At 46.6% G+C, this 20,353-nt stretch overlaps 1 protein-coding gene across 1 annotated transcript in view; it reads right to left on the bottom strand.

Annotated features, from left to right (window-relative positions):
- Positions 1-18,111, bottom strand: part of SEPTIN12 (septin 12) — a 65,091-nt gene extending 46,980 nt beyond the window's left edge. Inside the window, exon 1 of the mRNA XM_069984304.1 lies at positions 17,806-18,111. Coding sequence (XP_069840405.1) covers positions 17,806-17,860 — 55 coding nt within the window. The 5' untranslated portion in view covers positions 17,861-18,111. The remainder of the gene's footprint in view (positions 1-17,805) is intronic.
- Between the last annotated feature and the right edge of the window lie 2,242 nt (positions 18,112-20,353).

The following is a 20,353-nucleotide window of genomic DNA, read 5'->3' as shown; positions in this document are numbered from 1 at the left end:
CATGAGTGCTGCTTGTGATCCAGCATGCGGCTGTCCCATTCTCAGCAGCTGTTGGATCTTTAAGCTGGCACCTCCTCCAGAATGACTGACAGCCAGAGGAGGTGGGGCCTGAATATACAGCTGGAGGACTAGAGATCACAGCAGTCCAGATGGTAAGTATGCAGTGCTATTAATCTGGAGACTTCTAGGGCTGCACGAATGATATAAGGATTGTTTGTACAGTCCGGCCACTTGATTTGTTGTGCCATGTAAAGGCACTGCAAACAAGCGCCAATGTCGCCGACTATTGTAAAACTGACTCCATGACATTCCCCAACCTAAATGGCACTAGTAATCAGATTTCTCTAACAGTCATATATGTATAAAGGGGTACTTCAGCAAAAATCTTTTCCTTTTACATCAACTGGTTTCAGAAAGTTATATAGATTTGTAATTTCTGTTTAAAAATCTCCAGTCTATGTTAGAAACTGTTCAGAGCAGTAGCAAATCCCCATAGAAAACCTCTCCTACTCTGGACAGTTCCTGACGTGGACAGAGGTGGCAGCAGAGAGCAGTGTGTCAGACTGAAAAGAGTACACCACTTCCTGCAGATCATGCAGCAGCTGATAAGTACTGGAAGACTTGAGATTTTTAACTAGAATTAATTTACAAATCCATATAAGGGCCGGTTCACACTACGGAATTCTCGCGGACAATGTCCGCGGAATTCCGTCAGCTGTCCGCCCGCACGGGAACGCGCTTTTCCGCTGGCTCCATAGACACCATTCTATGGGCCGGCGTATTCCGCGATCCGCTGAAAGAAGTGACATGACACTTCTTTCTGCGTATAGCGGAATACGCCGGCCCATAGAATGGTGTCTATGGGTCCGGCGGAAAGGCGCCCAGATGTGCGGGCGGACAGCTGACGTAATTCCGCGGACATTGTCTGCGAGAATTCCGTAGTGTAAACCCGCACTTACTGTGAAATCGGTTGATAAAAAAAAAAAAATCGGTTGATAAAAAAAAAAAAAAGTATCCCGTAAAGCGGCAGGTCCCGGGGACCGGAAAGCCACGATGTGGGACCCGCCACTGGATCCGGGGAGGTGAGTGGACGTCGTTTCCCTCCTCCCCGGTCCCAGGAAAAAATGCCCCCCCTGCCGGAGTACCCCTTTAATATGACTGAGAATTGAATAATTTCGGAATACCTATTGTACAGGTGTGGATGACATAGATGGCATTAGTAATCAGATTTTTGTACAAAATAAAATAATAAATTAATTGGGATGGAGAATCCCTCTTAGTTTTCGAATGTGTAAGAACAGGGTAATTTCTTAAAGTCAGTCATTTATCAGGTATCGATGATATCTTAGACAGCATTAGTAATGATTTTTCTTAAAAAAAATAAATAAAATAGAGGACCCCTTTTTTCGAATGACTAAGAAGTGGATATTTTCTCAGTCAGTTGACAGGCATGGATGACATTTTTTCCGAGGCATAAAAATGTTAAGATATCTCATTTCAAAGGCATCTGTTTCTTAGAGGCCATTCCTATGGCAGCAAGACAGTTAAGTAGAATTACGGCTGAGGATTTCCGAGGTTCTGCATGCTCCTTGTCTATATATTGTCCATACTTGCACAGCTGTTAATCCAAACCATACCTCCGAGCGACTTCAAAAGAGACACACAATGTGCGCATGGCTGAGCGCCCTCATTGTATTGACATAAGGTGAAGGGTCCTCTGTAGGTAAAGCCAGTGTTTGCCAATTACTTTGTAATAAAGTTTATATACGATGGAAATGTGGCATTGTCCTCCTTTGATGAGGCCATTGTGAGGGGGTAGCCTGTGATAGTGGTAGGGGGCAGATAAGATAACAGAGGTTATGCACTTAGAGAAAGAGATGGAAGCTATGAGATAAGGAGATAGAGAGATTACAGTGTACAGACTGCGGCACCCAACTATGTCAATCAGGCGCTCTGCCCTGGAGAGGTACAAAGTGCCGAGCATCAGATCAGCTAGAAACCAGCAGATACAATCTACTCTCTGGACATGGTCAAAACCTCTTCAATATGGCTGCATTCCTAGAAGGTGTCCAGAGAACTGACTGAAGATTGGGTAATGTAAGGGCTGGCCCAAGTCTTGCCACTCTCCACCTTCAGATTGAGCTTCAGACAAGACTGTGCTTGTTAGGCCGTGAATCTATAGGAACCTAAAGTAGGTGGACAACTAGAGGCTGGATTACTCCTGTGTGGCAAGAAGACATCAAGAGGCGATCGTTGCAGCAGTTACCATGTCGTTCATCATGTCACCCTGCGTTATTATTCAGATTTTTCAGCATTTTTTGTAAACTAGATTTACGACTATGGAAACCACAACCAGCATTGTACAGATGGTGCCCCTTAAGTGGTGGAAATGACTCAACGGCTCTGCTTCCTCCATAACCATGATACATAACCACACACTATTCATGGAGGTAGCCATATTTCTTCTGTATGGGAAATTGATTATGAGGTTACAAGACATGAAGCCGAGTCCGAATTGGCCTTTGAGGCAACATCACAACACATGCATCAATACTATATCATCTCATTGTCCTCTATTCATGTCCATCAGGGTGGTATGTTAGGTAGTGAAAAAGTTGGAGACATGTTTCAAACCTGGTGTTTTATAGGGGCATAATACCCCTTTAACATTTAGGAAAAAACTTTATTAAAAAAGAACTAACCCAACTTACTAACTTTCTTGACCAAAGTTAAGGTGCAGTCTCTCCGATTAGTATGTCAAGTTTGTGGCTGACTATAAGCAGATTGATTCTTCAGCCTGGTCCACTAAGATTTGGAAAATTATGGAAGATCTATAAAGATGCCAAGACGACAATGGACCAGTTATGGCTCTATGAAGACTTTGACCAACTCCTCTAAATCGCCTTTTCTTATAAGGTCCATTTGTTGCCCATCACCCTTAAGTAGGTTCCTATAATCAAAGTTATACATGTTAACTGAGGATCATTTGTAGAACAACAAGCAAACTTTATGTCAATGTCGAAGCAGCCATTGTGGGGTTAACACATCTTTATGTAACACTAAGGAGAACGTGAAAATTTACAGGGAACGATGAAGATCAGAGAGCGCAGATTACAGAGCAGATGACAAACTAAAAAGAAAAGCAATTATAACTGCGGTCGAGATACCGACTTCATCCTGTGACTGTTCTGAGACAGCTCCATCAAAAGCCTGAGAGACGCGCCTTCAGTCCCCGAGAGACAGCCACGAGATGTTATCGGACAGTCATTCCAGTTTTGCAGCAGGGCAGAGAGAAGAGCCAGGAGGAATACAATCCCTCTGTTTAACATGGGAAGCCAGCCATGGAGAGTCCGCTGCTAAAACCCATCGATAACATTTTCTTCCCATTCTCTGTCCCAACAATGGTTGCCAGAGACATTTAAGAGAAGAACCGGGAGATGAGAGGAGTGATGAAGAGACAGAGGGGAAAGTGGGTCAATGCGAGGACAAGAAGTGAAAGTCTCTCTAAACGCAGCTTTGTTTTACACTTCTATCTGGATAGTGGACTTCATGGTCAGTTGGGCTAGTTTCAAATCCTCATAGCAGCCAAAGGGTCAGAGGAGGCCACGGTGGAAGCAGTGTCTGACCATGTAGCCAGTTTACCCACACCAGGACCAACTGGAACTGGATGAGGGTGGAAGAATAACCTTCAAATGCCATACCTGCCAAACATTCTGGAGTCCCAAAGTGCCACCCCTAATCCACCCAATAAAACTTTCCAAAAACTTCTTTAGGGGCACATTCTGTGGGAAGGTCTACAACAAGCCTGTATACTGTGGAAAAGGCATTCTATTATATAACCATTACAATCCACAAGTGCAACTTTAATGGTAGTGTTCAGGAGCCGACATATCAATGGAAAGGTGGTGCCCAACTGTGGTTAGTCCCAAATGTTGGGCGATTGGATTGTGAGAACCTTACCCTTTTTAAAACGAGGAAAGGAAATGGCCAAAATGTCATGGTGGAGAACAAACGCCATACCCTTGTCCTGGGTGACAAATCCTAGCACCATAATTAAGGGTTAGTTTATGTTTATGGGTCTTTCATGTCTATGTAGACATGGTAGACACCCAGTAAACAAGTCATGTCTTTGCTAGGCAATCTAAACAAGAGCAATCTACAAAGTACAAGGAAGTCTCTGGTTCTGGACTATTGCAGCTTAGATGGCTCCTTGGATGATAAGCACAGTCTAGATTGGCCTCATATCTATATCAATTCCAAAAGTATCTTTGTCCACATCTGGGAATTTACTCCAAGACATATTTCACATCACGTCCTTAGCATATTAGACAAAAGAACTTGGCTTTTCTTAGCGTCTGATCAGGATCTGGGCAGCTGACCTGAAATTCCTGAAGTCTAATAACCCATCTGGTCTCATATCTGAGGGTCCTTTTACACGGCCCAATATGGGGCCATGCAAGGACACAATTGAGCACCAATCAGCAAGATCAGCACTTGTTGTAGTACCTTCAGAATGAAAAAGCCGGGCCGAACGACCAATAACTGTATTGTTTGTGTGGCGGATGTCCAGAAAGATGCGATAAGCTGAGGATCGGGCATTTTCCCGCTCCTTAGCTGATCACTTTTACATGGTTGATTATCGACTAAAGGATTGCATCTAGCAACACTCCTTGATGATAATCGGCCTGTGTAAAAAGGACACTAACACGTGAAGGCCCGAAGTCTGAGGCTTAACCACTCAGAGACTGTACCCCATTCTGGTTTCTGTCAGTTTTCATGGAAACCTTGTTTAAATTGGCATCTACATCAGTTTCTATAATAGCATCAGCCATGTGTGAACATTGATGTGGATTCACCCAAGGTGTTCATAATACCGCCAACCTGGTAGGTATCAACACCAATGATTGTTGAGTCGACATATCATATCATAATGCAGGTAGGTGACCCTGTGGTCATGGAGGCCCCACTGATCTAAGACAACAAATGAGTGACAGGGACTGGTGCACGTTGTACTGAGCCCACCACTGTCAACGACATCTCCCCCAATCCGACTCTTCCTGCAGTTCGAATGTCAACAGGTCAAGTCAATGGCACCGGACCCAAATCCCTCTTAATCCTGCCCCAGAGCGATAACTTTCACAAGTCAGTGACCCCTCAGGAGAAGAGCTCAGTCCTGGCCTGCAACTCCCATGAGCCTCAGCCGAAGACACCACTTCAAGTATGCCAGGCATGCCTATGCGAGAGGGCGTCTTCCACTCTTATATTTACCCTTTTATGTATAGATAATCTGGAACTGACAGTAAGACAACAGTAATAGTGTGGATTAAGCAGTGCCCTGATCCGGGCCCCGGGCGAGGCTATAGATGTGGCTAATGGGTTCCAACTGGCTTCTGATTACACCGACGTTGTATACGGCCATAGACATCTATCATGTGCAGGTTACAGGTATCCAACCATATTCTGGACTTTACAAGTCTGCCCCAGTTTCCTGCACAGATTTCCTCTGTGTTCTAGAAGTCTCTCAGGCTCCGTTCCAGCACAGAAGGGGTTAGAGTGGAAAGTAATTATGAAGGAAGCTGAACATTCTTCTGTGCAGTTTTCCCCTGTCCAGCATCAGATTACACCTGGATATTTACCTGTATCTCCCCCTCCCTTCCCCCAACCTTTCTCTGCTGCCACTCTCAGAACAGTCACAATCTCAACAGGCTGGAGTAAAGGAGACATGGCTTGTGGGGCCCAAGGTCCAGTTATGGTGCAAATGCCCCACTAACACCATAAAACTGCTGCAAACATGTTCAGCATACCGGACATGATCAAAAGCAACATTTGGGGGGGGGCCCCTTATGGTAGCCATCAATATGGTTGAAAGGGTCTGCTTTGCGTGGCCAGCTGTTCTCCTACGTGGCAGAGGGCCCTTTGGGCAAGTGAAAGTCTTACCTTGCACAATCCTTGACTTTGCTGTTTTTAGATTGCACTAGGTTTGTGACCTTAAAGGTGAAAGGTTAGTTAAGTTCTTGTACTGCTGACAGATCTAGGTATGGGATACTTATACTGCGGTACAGTCCTGGAATGCGACTGGGCGACCCTTTTGGTTTGATCCCATAGGACTCCACAGAAGTGTAACGTAGCCTCGTGTCTATTCATTCAGAGGGGAAAGGGGGATTTGTCATCTCACTATTAAGAGTCCTCCTAATCTCCTGACACATAAAAAGTCTTGTAAAGTCACCAAATTACAAGAGATTAGCGTGACTTCGCTGCACGTTGCAATTGTATGCATCAGATGACCCTAATCACCAGGTAATGCACGACCTGTCTCCGGGATGGATCACATACCTGAGAGTCATGTCTAGATCATGTTCCTTCATACATGACATACGTGTCTTCATGGTATACAAAGCATATGAGGTTTCTTTATAATCCGTTAAGGTCTTATCTCCAGTCTTCATGTGTGTGTAAGGCGGGGTGATGCTTTATGTTGTTTGTATGGTCACAGATTGCTCCATCCATATTAATGCCACACCAGAGTTTCCATCATACAACACGGGAAGGGAATAATGTGATGCTGCCATATCCTCATCGACATGATCTATAGAGCTTCACCAACATTTCTAGAAATCTGATAACTAACGCCTGCTGACTCGGAGATGAGATGGCGTGACCACTGCCAAGATGCCTCTACTCTTCTTCATGGCTTGTCTGACGGTCACAGTCTTTTTAGCGGGGTTGTCAGGCAATATGTCCCTGGTAAACAATCTGTTTTAGATTACTCAGGTCTTCAGCTCAAGCCAAGTCTCTCTAAAAATAAAATCTAATATCTAAGACCACCTATATACACATAAGATGGCTGTCAGCCCAACATCTCCCTGACCTCCACACAACAAAAGGAAGGCATGGACATCTCTGAGCAAAAGGAGTGGTCATGTTGAATTCCAACATATTTTTTCCCAACAACAGATATTGGGGGCCAACAAGAAGACCATGGTGCAGCAGGTCCTCCATTCATTCTTCATGTATGTGTGGTTATGTTATAAGCACCCAACGTGGGAATTTTTCTTTAGCCCTTAGCATTGCAGTAACTAGTGACTATACCCTTAAAAATGTTTTCCATAGTGGTCACCATCTCGTGTACGGACATAAAGAGCAGCTGCCATTCTTGGGCAGATGTGTAGACACGTTGGGTTGACGACATCACTGGAGAGATGTGTGATGTGTTATTTACCCGGCTTATTTTTAGAACCAGTTTATGGACACGATTTATGACCTGAAACTCCTAACAAGACGATTTATGAGAACAATACTCCCCGCGTAAACAGAATTTCATCCATACATGTTAGGGGGAAAAAAAAATAAAAAAATCGGATTAATAAAGTGAGATGGATACGAGTCTGCCAAGCCCCGTGTGGAATGTGAGATCGACTAGCTGCTAAGAATGTGCGGCCAGACAACCCTTCGGAAAAGACTGTCAGGTTATCAATACCCAGCAGACTGGCAGCAGTCATATCATCCCAGCTTCAACTATTAATCAGATTAAAATGGAGGAACACCGTAAGTGAACTAAGTTCTATCATGACTAAATAAGGTCAATTAAATATATGGCGGGTTATTAGGCTCTTGGTTAGCCGGCACCACCCTGCACTATGGACGGCATGTGGAGATATTTCCAGTGTCTTCCTGAACCTCCAGCTATGGGTCCTGACATCTTGATGCATTGTCAGGCTCAGGATGTTGACAGACTTTGATCTATTTGTAGATGCTCCTTGTACTGTCTTGTGACTAAATATTTCTTCTTCCCGAGGGCAAGAAAAATAACTCAAAATTCAGATGTGACTTGACGTTTCGAGACTCCATGTTGTCAACCAGGCTGTGATGAAAGATTACATTGTCTGATAGGTTGTGAAGATCGGGGTCACAGAGTCTTCACTGCCCAAACTAGCGTTTCCAGACCCCTACAGAATATCCAGCCATAGCCGAATATGTGGTGGGGACCAACATGGCCGGATAGGAGGATATAACCAGCACGGCTAAGCCTCTGAAGACCAATACTCGGCCTCATGGACTGCAGAGTCCACAGACCTACCCCTGGGGGGGCTTCTAATGGAGGCAATTCTAATAATCCCCAATTCATTATCCACTTTAATTCTCATCACTTAGTTTACAGAAGTCATTACAAGTCTGAATAAAACATTGTTCGCTCATTGAGGGGGAGGGGTGCGGAGTTACAAGGGCTAGCTCTCGCTTCACGCCTGGAGGCCATGTTTCCTGACTGGCCCTTCATGACCCCAGATCGTCATCAGCGAATTGTATGGACATTTCATATTTCTACTGAGCCTGTAGCTTTCCACAGATTGTAAAACATTGTATAGCCAATACTACCGTCAGGGCATGCTGGGAATTGTAGTTTTGTGATCCCAAGAGAACCACTGGCACAGAACTGCTCGGGATTACCTAAAGTAAGGTGACCTATGTATCGGTCTGCAGAGCTGGCCATGGACATCTATGGTACATCGATAAGGTCTGGATCAAACAGTATCAGCATCTAGGGCCAATGGCTTCTTGACCAGACTCCACACAAGAAGTACTGTAGATGGTTTGTAATGGACTCAACACACTGTAGATGTTTGGCAGTCCTCTCTGCATCCCACAATTCAATCTTATCCTTCTCTTCCAGTTATTGGTGAAGAATCGGTAGGCTGGTCTAAACGTTGGATGGTAGGCTGGTCCCACCAAAATGGGCAGCATGGTGTATGCTTGGCTTACATCCGAAATAGCGGGCGACCATAACGTAGCTATCACTGTGTGGACCCGAAAGTTGTAAGGTTTTATAAGAAGGGGTATATGCGCCATCTCAATCTCCCTCTGTTATGGTAAAGTCTCGATGTTTGGCGTTGGGAGACAAGTGGTTAAATCATGTTGCTTTTGCCAACATTCCTCCTATGAATTGAGCATGACAAAGTAGGGAGGGAAAAGTCCCATCCTCCACCCTAATCAATTCAGTATTATCACAGCCATAAAACAGGTCCTAATAGGCAGGAGGCAAGTGAGATCTTGTGCTGGAGGGAACGTGTGCCCATGATTCCCCTCACTCAGCACCATGTCACTTCCAAGGAATGTTCACCCCCTTCTAGACACATCCATGTCCTCACAGGCGGATGAGGGGGTCATTCTTTTCCTTATTTGGTCTCTTTCTTTTTAGGGTTCAGGGTGTGTGTGTGAGTGGGGGGATATTGACAGGTTCCCACATGGAACGCGAGATGCGCTATGGAAAATTATTTCTACCCTAATAGTGGAACAAGAGAGTTGGCAGAGAAGGGAAGAGACACTGGACAGGCAGGCAGAGAAAAGCAGGGATAATGGACAGGTAGGCAGAGAACAGCAGGGATAATGGACAGGTAGGCAGAGAACAGCAGGGATAATGGACAGGTAGGTAGGCAGTTAGGGGCAGGGATACTGGACAGGTAGGTAGGTGGGGAAGGGCAGGGATACTAGGCAGGTAGAGAAGGGCAGGGAGATTGGACAGGAAGACAGAGAAGGGAAGGGATACTGGACAGGTAGACAGAAAAGGGCAGGGATACTAGGCAGGGGGAGAAGGGCCAGGATACTGGACAGGCAGGCAGAGAAGGACAGGAAAACTGGACAGGCAGATAGAGAAGGGTAGGGATACTGGGCAGGCAGAGAAGAGCAGGGATACTAGGCAAGCAGAGAAGAGCAGGGATACTGGGCAGGTAGGCAGGTGGGGAAGGGCAGCGATACTGTACAGGCAGATAGAGAAGGGTAGGGATACTAGGCAGGCAGAGAAGAGCAGGGATACTGGGCAGGTAGGCAGGTGGGGAAGGGCAGGGATACTGTACAGGCAGATAGAGAAGGGTAGGGATACTAGGCAGGCAGAGAAGAGCAGGGATACTGGGCAGGTAGGCAGGTGGAGAAGGGCAGGGATACTGGACAGGCAGATAGATAAGGGTAGGCATACTGGGCAGGGAGAAGAGCAGGGATACTGGGCAGGTAGGCAGGTGGAGAAGGGCAGGGATACTGGACAGACAGATAGAGAAAGGTAGGCATACTGGGCAGGGAGAAGAGCAGGGATACTGGGCAGGTAGGCAGGTGGAGAAGAGCAGGGATACTGGACAGACAGATAGAGAAGGGTAGGGATACTAGGCAGGGAGAAGAGCAGGGATACTGGGCAGGTAGGCAGGTGGAGAGGGGCAGGGATACTGGACAGGCAGATAGAGAAGGGTAGGGATACTAGGCAGGGAGAAGAGCAGGGATACTGGGCAGGTAGGCAGGTGGAGAGGGGCAGGGATACTGGACAGGCAGATAGAGAAGGGTAGGGATACTAGGCAGGGAGAAGAGCAGGGATACTGGGCAGGTAGGCAGGTGGAGAGGGGCAGGGATACTGGACAGGCAGATAGAGAAGGGTAGGCATACTGGGCAGGGAGAAGAGCAGGGATACTGGGCAGGTAGGCAGGTGGAGACGGGCAGGGATACTGTACAGGCAGATAGAGAAGGGTAGGGATAATGGACAGGCAGATAGAGAAGGGTAGGCATACTAGGCAGGGAGAAAGCAGGGATACTGGGTAGGTAGGCAGGTGGAGACGGGCAGGGATACTGGACAGACAGATAGAGAAGGGTAGGGATACTAGGCAGGGAGAAGAGCAGGGATACTAGGCAGGCAGAGAAAGGCAGGGATACTGGGCAGGGTGGCAGAGAAGGGCAGATAGAATGGGCAGACAGAGAAGAGCAGGGATACTGGGCAGGCAGGCAGGGAAGAGTAGAGAACCTAATACTAAGTAACCACCGTGAATACTGACGGCAATGGCGATTATATGGATATAAAAGAATCTAAAATCCTGTTCTCACTTATGATTATGTGATACGGGGGGAGGGGGGGCAGAATGATGAGGAAACTGGGATTTATTTTATTTTAGCACAAGGCCACAACGCAACATAACAAATTGTGGAAAAAGTGAAAGGGTCTGGAGTCTATGGGAGTGCATGATATATGTACAGAGCCAGAGGTGTGAGTGACAGGTGGAGGGGCACAGGTTTAACCGCTCACTGCCCGCAGCGCTACGGGATCTGTTTAATGTTTCTATCCGTCTTGCGTTCCCTCTCTTCTGAGCGCTGACAGGTTTTTGCCTGTAGGCAGAAAGACGAGAACGACTCCAACAAACTGTAAAGGAAATGGAACAGTGTAAAAAACTGACAATTTAACTGTTTTTATAACTGAGAAACCGAAGAGCCGAAAAAATGATTTAGGCGATTTCCCTTTAAATTGTTTCCTTAGGAGAATGACATCATCCCGCATAGATGATCCCAGAAGACAAATGACCCCATATGAAACAAACAGGACTGGATAGAGCAGGGGGAAGATATAGCCCAGCGCACCATTCATTTCCTGTTCTGCAGGCCCACCGAAAACAGAGAAAAATGGCAAATGATCCATAGGCCCTTATTAAGTCAACAGCTGACACCAGTAAACTGTGCAAAAACCAGCAACATATGATGACGTGCTCGCCAGGTTTGAAAAGTCACAAGAAAATTTTGTCAAATTTATTACGCAAAAAGCATGAAAATGTTCCTTTATGTGCAAACCTTTCCAAATTTCCAGCCCGTTGGGTTCAAGAATAGCCAAATTTAAATATACAAGAAATGGTGGCGCTGTTGCATTGCTGTCTATGGGAATATTTGCACTGACAATGGTGAAAGAAGGTAGTGCAGGTCACCAAATTAAGTTTACACTTCGAGGGGATTTATAGAAAACATTCTCTAGGAAATCAAAAACCCCTTATATTAAAATGAGAGGAAATGCCGTATATTATGCTTTAAGCTATCTCCTAAAAGAAATGCTCCATTTCCTTTAAGAAGTCCCTTAGAATATTCAGCCACATTGGTCTTTTTTTTTGCCTCCTCCCGAACGAATCAATCAGCGACGGATCAGAGTTAAAGGTAGAAACGTTCAGTAAACAGCAAAGACACAGAGAGAAAAGGAATATTTGATGTATTAAAGTGCTGCGGGACATTATATCCTGGGCTACATCAAACACAAGCCACGTATTGTCCGGCCAGGATGAAAAGCCTCCCACGCTTTTGTCCGCACCACGCCCCTGGCAAAGATCGCCACCTTTCATCTTTGCCCTCTGTTAAAATGAATGATGTGAGATCCTGTCCCTACAGGGAGAAAGCGTCAGACAATTATCCTCCCCTATAGTAGAACACAGCCGGGGCACAATGCAGGGTCCGGATTATCCCCTGTACGGCCCAGGAGATTACACACGCTGTGTTATGGGGCCCCATTACAGGGGCTGGGGCCCCCCTAATCACCTGGAGGAGGGATTCCAGTTATTGCCCTGCTTGTGCCTGAATACTCTGCACAAGGACCTCTAGGGGGCAGTATCATAGATAGTGCACAGCAGGTAGGGGCAGACGGATTCTTCCATGGGGAACCAGCTATAGTTACTAGGATAAATCAGAGAGGATGAGATCTAGAGTTTTTGCAGTAAAAAGAAAAAAATGGAGACCCTGCAGCGGCACTCCCCGAGCACTATGTGGCCGTAATTCCAGGGCACCTTGCAGCGGCACTCCCTGAGCACTCTGTGGCCGTAATTCCAGGGCACTCTGTGGCGGCACTCCCCGGGCACTCTGTGGCCGTAATTTTCGGGCACCCTGTGGCGGTATTACAGAAAGTATTAAAGGACTGTGCACGGTGACAGACGCTATACAGACATGACGGCTGATAGTATCAGATTATTTGTCGGCTGGTACGAAGATACAAGCGTTTACAAGGTATAGCACTGTTAGCTGGAGACTCTATGGTGCTATTATCTGGGCACTCTATGGCAGTATTATTAAAGGTACGCTAGATAACTATTTGTGGGCACCTATGTGCATCATGCCTGATAACAATAACATGTTGGCTGGGGTTGTGTTTGAGCAACAGTTGTAACCTTTATTGTACGGAAGTGTTGTCAGACATTATATGGCATTATAGCTGATTATATTATAGTATTATATATTGGCTGACACTGATACTGCAACATATAGCACTCTTACAGATTTACTTTATAATTATTTGGGTACTGTATGGGAGTATTATTAGGACACGCTGTGGCAGTATTACTGAGGGTACGGTATAGTTATATGTGCACTATGACAATATATGACTGACAGTATTAGATTACATGTTAGCTGATACTGAGTGACAACAATGTACGGCACTATTTATGGTGCTATTATTTAGGCACTATATACCAGTATTACTGAGGATACGATATAGTACTATGATATGTGCATATGGCTGAAAGTATTAGATTACACAATATACAGCACTATTTATGGTGCTATTATTTAGGCACTACATGGCAGTATTACTGAGGGCACAGTATAGCACTATTATTTGTGCACTGTACCATATATGAGATGGGTGCTTTTGTATTCTAGTATATATTGGCTGGTAATGTAAGGCACTACTAATAGCGCTATTATTTAAGCACTCTGGCGATATTATTGAGGGTACTGTGTAGAACTATTACTTGTGCACTATGAGACATTATATGGACACCAAGGGCTACTGAGTCACAGCAAAGTATGTGGTTGTAATATTTGGGCCCCATATGGCGGTATTATTTCAGGCACTCTATAGCACAGCAAACAAAGTTAGTGACATCTTAGGGTCCCATAGTCATTACTGTAAGGGGGTATATTAGAGCTCAGGGCCGGACTCCAGGTGTCACATGTTGTCTGGGACCCCCCTCATCCTGTAGTTGTCACTGTCTGACATTCCCCAGAAGAACAGACACCAAGAGGATGATCCCCATATGGCCAGGAAACAACTGTGTCACCATGACTGGCAGAAGGGTACCCCTGATGGGGCAGGGGGGTTTGGTGGCTTTCATGTTTGTAGAAACCTTCCAGCAGTTGTCTTCCAGCCCCTTGTACTTATCAAAGAGACAATGCGGAGGGGAGGGGGAGGGGGTGCAAACCATAGACAAACAGTGACAGCAGACAAAAGAGGTAGACGGTGAAATCCCCTCATTTGTGGACACGCGGCGTGTTGGGACACAGCGGAGCACATACATGTGGTGGGGGGTCCTGCATGTTAAACAGCCCCCCTGGAGGGTGGGAGGACAGAAGAAAAAAAAAGAACCTTCTGTTCCTTTAAGAGGAAATGTTACAATGTAACAATATTAGTGTAAACATTTGTGTAATACATTTAATTATAACAATCTTCTCCTTCGGCTGTCAGGGCATGCTGGGAGTTGTAGTTTTGCCCCCCTGCTAGAGGGTCACAGGTTGGAGAACTGTACTTTATAGACTTTAGGACACATGATAATATATACACGCCACATTCGCGCGTAGGTGGCCGTTTCCTCATGTTTGTTTACATAAATTTTTTTTTTACATTTATAATCTGTTCAAAGTAGATAATGAGCGGCGGATTACGGACGGAGGCGATTATTGTTTTTAAAAAAATTATATATATATATGGCTGTATTAAGAAAATCACTTTAATTTTCAAGATCTCTGCTTGCAGTTCCTGAATGGACTCACACAGCGGCAGTCATTATAGCTATGGTGGAATCTAGGCTACATTGTAACATGACTAGATAAAAAAAAAAATTCTTGGTTTAATTATTGCAACTCAGGTTCAGCAAGCAGAGATCTTGAAAAAGTGAGGAATTGAAAATCTGATAGAAATTTTAAGGGGTTGTTCACCTAATTTGTTTTTCTTTCAAATCAACTGGTGGCAGAAAGTGCCAGAGATCTGCAATTTACTTCTATTTAAAAAAAAAAATCTCAAGTCTTCCAGTACTTATCAGCTGCTGTATGTCTTGCAGGAAGTGGTGTATTCTCTCCAGTGTGACACAGTGCTCTCTGCTGCCACCTCTGTCGATGTCAGGAATTGTCCAGAGCAGGAGAGGTTTTCTATGGGGATTTGTTGCTGCTCTGGACAGTTCCTGACATGGACAGAGGTGGCAGCAGAGAGCACTGTGTCAGACTGGAGAGAATACACCACTTCCTGCAGGACATACAGCAACTGATAAGTACTGGAAGACTTGAGATTTTTGGAATAGAAGTAAATTATAAATCCCCGGCACTTCTGGCACTAGTTGATTTGAAAGAAAAACAAATTTGGTGAACAACCCCTTTAAAAGACTTTGTTGGGGCATTTCCCAGTATCAGTCACATGCTAAGGGTTAAATGCTGTCAAGTCACCTACAGCAGCAGGCTGTCAGGCTGGAGCCGGGGGCCCCCGGGGGCCCATCACAATCTGGGAAACATGTTCAATACTTGTCAAGCTGACAGTGAGGGGAGACAGGGTGCAGACTGCGAATGTCGCCCAAGGGTCCGCATAGATGTTGCTGTCAGAGCATGCTGGGAGTTGTAGTTGTAGGTTACATATTACATAGTCATCACTGAATCTCACCCAACTCTTTAGGTTTCTGTGATGATTATCACTCTCATCGTTCCACATTTCACCATCCTGGAACGCTAGCGCAAATCTTTCCAAACAGAAGGAAAGCCCACGGTGCAGCTGACAAGGGGTTAACAGGACAGATGTCAATTAAAGGGAATCTCCTTTGTGACACTTATGTGGGGAGTGGAAACCCCCTTTAACCCCATAAGATCCATATAAGATAAAATACATGGAATCTTAGGGAGTAAACCGATATCAGTTGGAGGGACTACAAGTCTCAGCATGCCCTGTCACCGGGATGTGACAGCAGTGACAGAAGAATCAGCGACGTTCCTGATGCCAGAAGTCATACGATATAGTCAGGGATAACGCTATATATATATAGGGGAAATAACGTTACATCACCTAATGATACGGTATACTGATGTAGTGGAGGTGATCAGATAGAGCAGAGCTGTGTTAGTGAGGTTCAGCACAGATCAATTCATCAGAGTTTCTAAGATGCGGCAGCACTCAAATTGTGGCATGCGGCAGAGCTCAGATTGTGGCATGCGGCAGAGCTCAGATTGTGGCATGCGTCAGAGCTCAGATTGTGGCATGCATCAGAGCTCAGATTGTGGCATGCGGCAGAGCTCAGATTGTGGCATGCGTCAGAGCTCAGATTGTGGCATGCGTCAGAGCTCAGATTGTCACATGCGACAGAGCTCAGATTGTGGCATGCAGCAGAGCTCAGATTGTCACATGCGACAGAGCTCAGATTGTGGCATGCAGCAGAGCTCAGATTGTGGCATGCAGCAGAGCTCAGATTGTCGCATGCAACAGAGCTCAGATTGTCGCATGCAACAGAGCTCAGATTGTCGCATGTGGCAGAGCTCAAATTGTCACATGCGGCAGAGCTCAGATTGTGGCATGCGGCAGAGCTCAGATTGTGTCATGTAGCAGAGCTCAGATTGTCACATGCGACAGACCTCAGATTGTGGCATGCGGCAGAGCTCAGATTGTGGCATGCGGCAGAGCTTAGATTGTGGCATGCGGCAGAGCTCAGATTGTGGCATGCGGCAGAGCTAAGATTGTGGTATGCGGCAGAGCTCAGATTGTCGCATGCGGCAGAGCTCAGATTGTCGCATGTGGCAGAGCTCAGATTGTCGCATGTGGCAGAGCTCAGATTGTCGCATGTAGCAGAGCTCAGATTGTCGCATGTGGCAGAGCTCAGATTGTCGCATGTAGCAGAGCTCAGATTGTCACATGTGGCAGAGCTCAGATTGTCGCATGTAGCAGAGCTCAGATTGTTGCATGTAGCAGAGCTCAGATTGTCGCATGTGGCAGAGCTCAGATTGTCGCATGTGGCAGAGCTCAGATTTCCATATTATTAAAGCTTAGTATATCAATTACAGAATTGTCAGTGTGTCAGATGCAGCAGAGCTCAGATTGTCTTATCTAAGATTATCGAATATTGCCGGGATAACTTATGCGATGATGCAGAGCTGAACTTGTCACACATGACGCTCACATACTCTAATTCCGCAAAGTTACTTTTGGCAGATACAACAGAGCTCAGTGTGTCGGATGCAGCACAGCTCAGTGTGTCGGATGCAGCAGAGCTCAGTGTGTCAGATGCAGCAGAGCGCAGAGTGTCGGATGCAGCAGAGCTCAGTGTGTCAGATGCAGCAGAGCTCAGTGTGTCGGATGCAGCATAGCTCAGTGTGTCGGATGCAGCAGAGCTCAGAGTGTCGGATGCAGCAGAGCTCAGAGTGTCGGATGCAGCAGAGCTCAGTGTGTCAGATGCAGCAGAGCTCAGTGTGTCAGATGCAGCAGAGCTCAGTGTGTCAGATGCAGCAGAGCTCAGTGTGTCAGATGCAGCAGAGCTCAGTGTGTCGGATGCAGCAGAGCTCAGTGTGTCGGATGCAGTAGAGCTCAGTGTGTCGGATGCAGCAGAGCTCAGTGTGTCAGATGCAGCAGAGCTCAGTGTGTCGGATGCAGCAGAGCTCAGTGTGTCAGATGCAGCAGAGCTCAGAGTGTCGGATGCAGCAGAGCTAGGTTTGTCAGATACCGAGGAGCTAAGTTGGTAAGAAGTTTATTAAAATGAAGCAAAACTCAACTTGTCAGAAGCAGATTCCATAGAGATAAGTATTATGCAGATGTAGCAGAGCTGGGTTTGCTACAATTCATAGTGCTCTCTCAATGTAGCTGTGCTTTTTCTTAGCACTACTGATCAGCCTGCAGCTGAGGGCTGTCAAGACATGCTGGGAGTTGTAGTTGTGCAACAGCTGGAGAACTACAGGTTGGGGAACACTGCTCCATCATCCCAACTCACAAACCATACAGTCCCAAAGAGTTAAATGACAAATTCTGCTCTGCTACATCTCTATACATAAAAGTAACATAATCCTTACCTTCAAAGTCAGAGAGGATCCCCTCCAAGTGGTCGTTGACCGATAAGTGAGACATCCTTGTCCCCCTCCTTGAACACTCAGGATAGGAATAAGCCCCCTTGTACGGTGGGTTTCAAATGTCGAGGCCAATCGAGGCGACGTCCCACATGTGCGGGGTCCAGATGTGGCGGCGGTGGTGGGGAAGCTGGCTGGTGACTGAGTGATCCCCCTGTATAAGGCTGCCACTGCTGAGCACTGCACACTGTGAGCTGGAGGTTAGAGCAGGAGTGGAGGGTGGTGGAGCCCAGCAGCCCCTCCTACAGATGATCAGGATCAGTTACACCCCCCCTCCCACATACCTTGTAGGAATCCCCATCCTCTCTCTCTCTCTCTGCAACTTATTTGATCAGCACATCTGGAAGTTGGGAGGGGGAGAGCAGAGGGGGTCCGGCCAAATCCTGGGTCTCTTGTTTAACTCTTCTCCTACTGAGCAATATAAACGGGAAAAGTTACTATTGTCTGAAGATTGCAAGCTCCTGGGGGCGAGAGCAAACATCCACCGACAACGACTGCCAGCCCAAAGAACGACTCCCATCATCCACCAACAACAACTCTCAGCCCGAAGAATGACTCCCATCATCCATCAGTAACAACTCCCAGCCTGAATGACTCCCGTCATCCACCGAGAACAACCCCCAGCCTGCAGAACGTCTCCAAGCCCAAAGAACGACCCCCAGCCCGAACGACGACTCCCAGCTGCTCCATCACTGCGGAATGAGAAGTTCTACAACAGTATTGGCTAATACAGAGTTTTTGCGCAACTTTTATAAAAGCGGATTAGCTAAATTTCTATAGTTTGCGCCACCTTCGCTGTTTTTGCATCCGGAGGGGGCCTGGTTTCAGATTAGGAATCTCTCAGTTTTTGCGCCCGGAGGGGCCTGGTTCCAGATTAGGAATCTCTCAGTTTTTGCGCCCGGAGGGGCCTGGTTTCAAATTAGCAATCTCTCAGTTTTTGCATCCGGAGGGGGCCTGGTTTCAGATTAGGAATCTCTCAGTTTTTGCGCCCGGAGGGGCCTGGTTCCAGATTAGCTCCCTCTTAGGGTAAATTCACACTGACGGAACTGCAGCGGATTTTACGAATCGAATCGTATGCCGATGACTTTCAATGAGGATACATACTTGCAGCGGGATTAAAACCCCGCTGCTAGTATGTACGTGACAGCGCCAAAAAACCCCCGCTGTTCGGAGCAAACCTGTTCCGTGCTCCGGCTTGCTTCGGGGGTTCTTGGCTTGACGCCCCGCTCAGCCAGTGTGCTACCCCACCACTGATTGCCTGAACGGGACGTGAAGACGCCGGGAGCCCCCGTAGCAAGCCGGAGCGCGGAACAGGTAAAGTATGCTCCGGCCGGCGGAGGGTTAATGGCGCTGTCACGTACATACTAGCAGCGGGGTGTAAATTCCACTGCGAGTATGTAAATCCCGCTGCGAGTATGTATCCTCATTGAAAGTCATCGGCATAGGATCCGCAGCGGATTTTGCTGCAAATTCGCAGGGTAAAATCCGCTCCGTCCGTGTGAATTTACCCTAAGAGGGAGCTAATCTGAAACCAGGCGCAAAAACAGCAAAGGGGCATAAACTATAGAAATCGGTAAAATCCGCTGCGGATCCGTCCGTGTGAATGTATCCCAAACAACTGTAACAAAACCTCAGCTGTAAGAAGTATGAGTACAGAAGATGGCGGATGGATGCAGTCTACTGCTCTCTGTTATCAGCTATTTCACATGAGAGCGGCTGTAGCATGGCAGGGGACACGGTTTAGTCCTTTCAGCCACTTGGTTGTAGGAGAGTAGAGTGCAAGCTATTGCTTTCTGTTATCAGCCACCTCAGGCAGTGGGAACCCTGACTGTAAGAATAGAATCTATTTCTCGCAGTTATCAGCCATTTCTGGTGACTGTAATGTGTGGAGTGACCTCTCTGCCCCCCATAACTTTAGATCACATCCCTCTAGTGGGGGCTGACAATAGGATGAAGGTTCCCCCAATGTCACAGTACACTAGGTGAGGGGGGTCAGTCTGGGGGGGGGGGGGGGGGGTGGATATTGCTATCACTGTAGGGCAATGGTCCCTGATCTTTCCATGCACAGGGCATGCTGGGAGTTGTGGTGTATAAAGGCTGTATGTAGAGCTGTCAGGTAGTGGTGGCGGACACTCATACGGTATACTTAGGGATAATATCGGCTTCTGTTCTTGGCTCAGACGAACAAGTTATAAAGATCAGAGAAAGTTTACAAGAAGATGATTGTCTGCACGGCTTATAATTACACTGCGGATCCCAGATCTGCGGGCGAGTGTCTGCTGTGTGGGCGAGCTAGGCCGCAGGGTCACAGGGGTGCAGGTGAGGGGGCGGCTCCTAGAATATATGATGACATCACAGTAGATTAGGGTAGAGAATCCCGCCCATTATGACATCACTGAGTAAGGTTTCCCAGACAATACAGTCCCATGGGTTTAATCTCTTAATCAATCAAACTGTGCAGCCAATCAGATCATGGGGGGCGGAGATAGAACAC

The sequence above is a fragment of the Dendropsophus ebraccatus genome, chromosome 9 (genome assembly GCF_027789765.1).
Source record: "Dendropsophus ebraccatus isolate aDenEbr1 chromosome 9, aDenEbr1.pat, whole genome shotgun sequence".
Lineage (NCBI taxonomy): Eukaryota > Metazoa > Chordata > Amphibia > Anura > Hylidae > Dendropsophus > Dendropsophus ebraccatus.
Note: the sequence above shows the minus strand (reverse complement) of the source record. Positions and strands in the feature narration are given on the sequence as shown.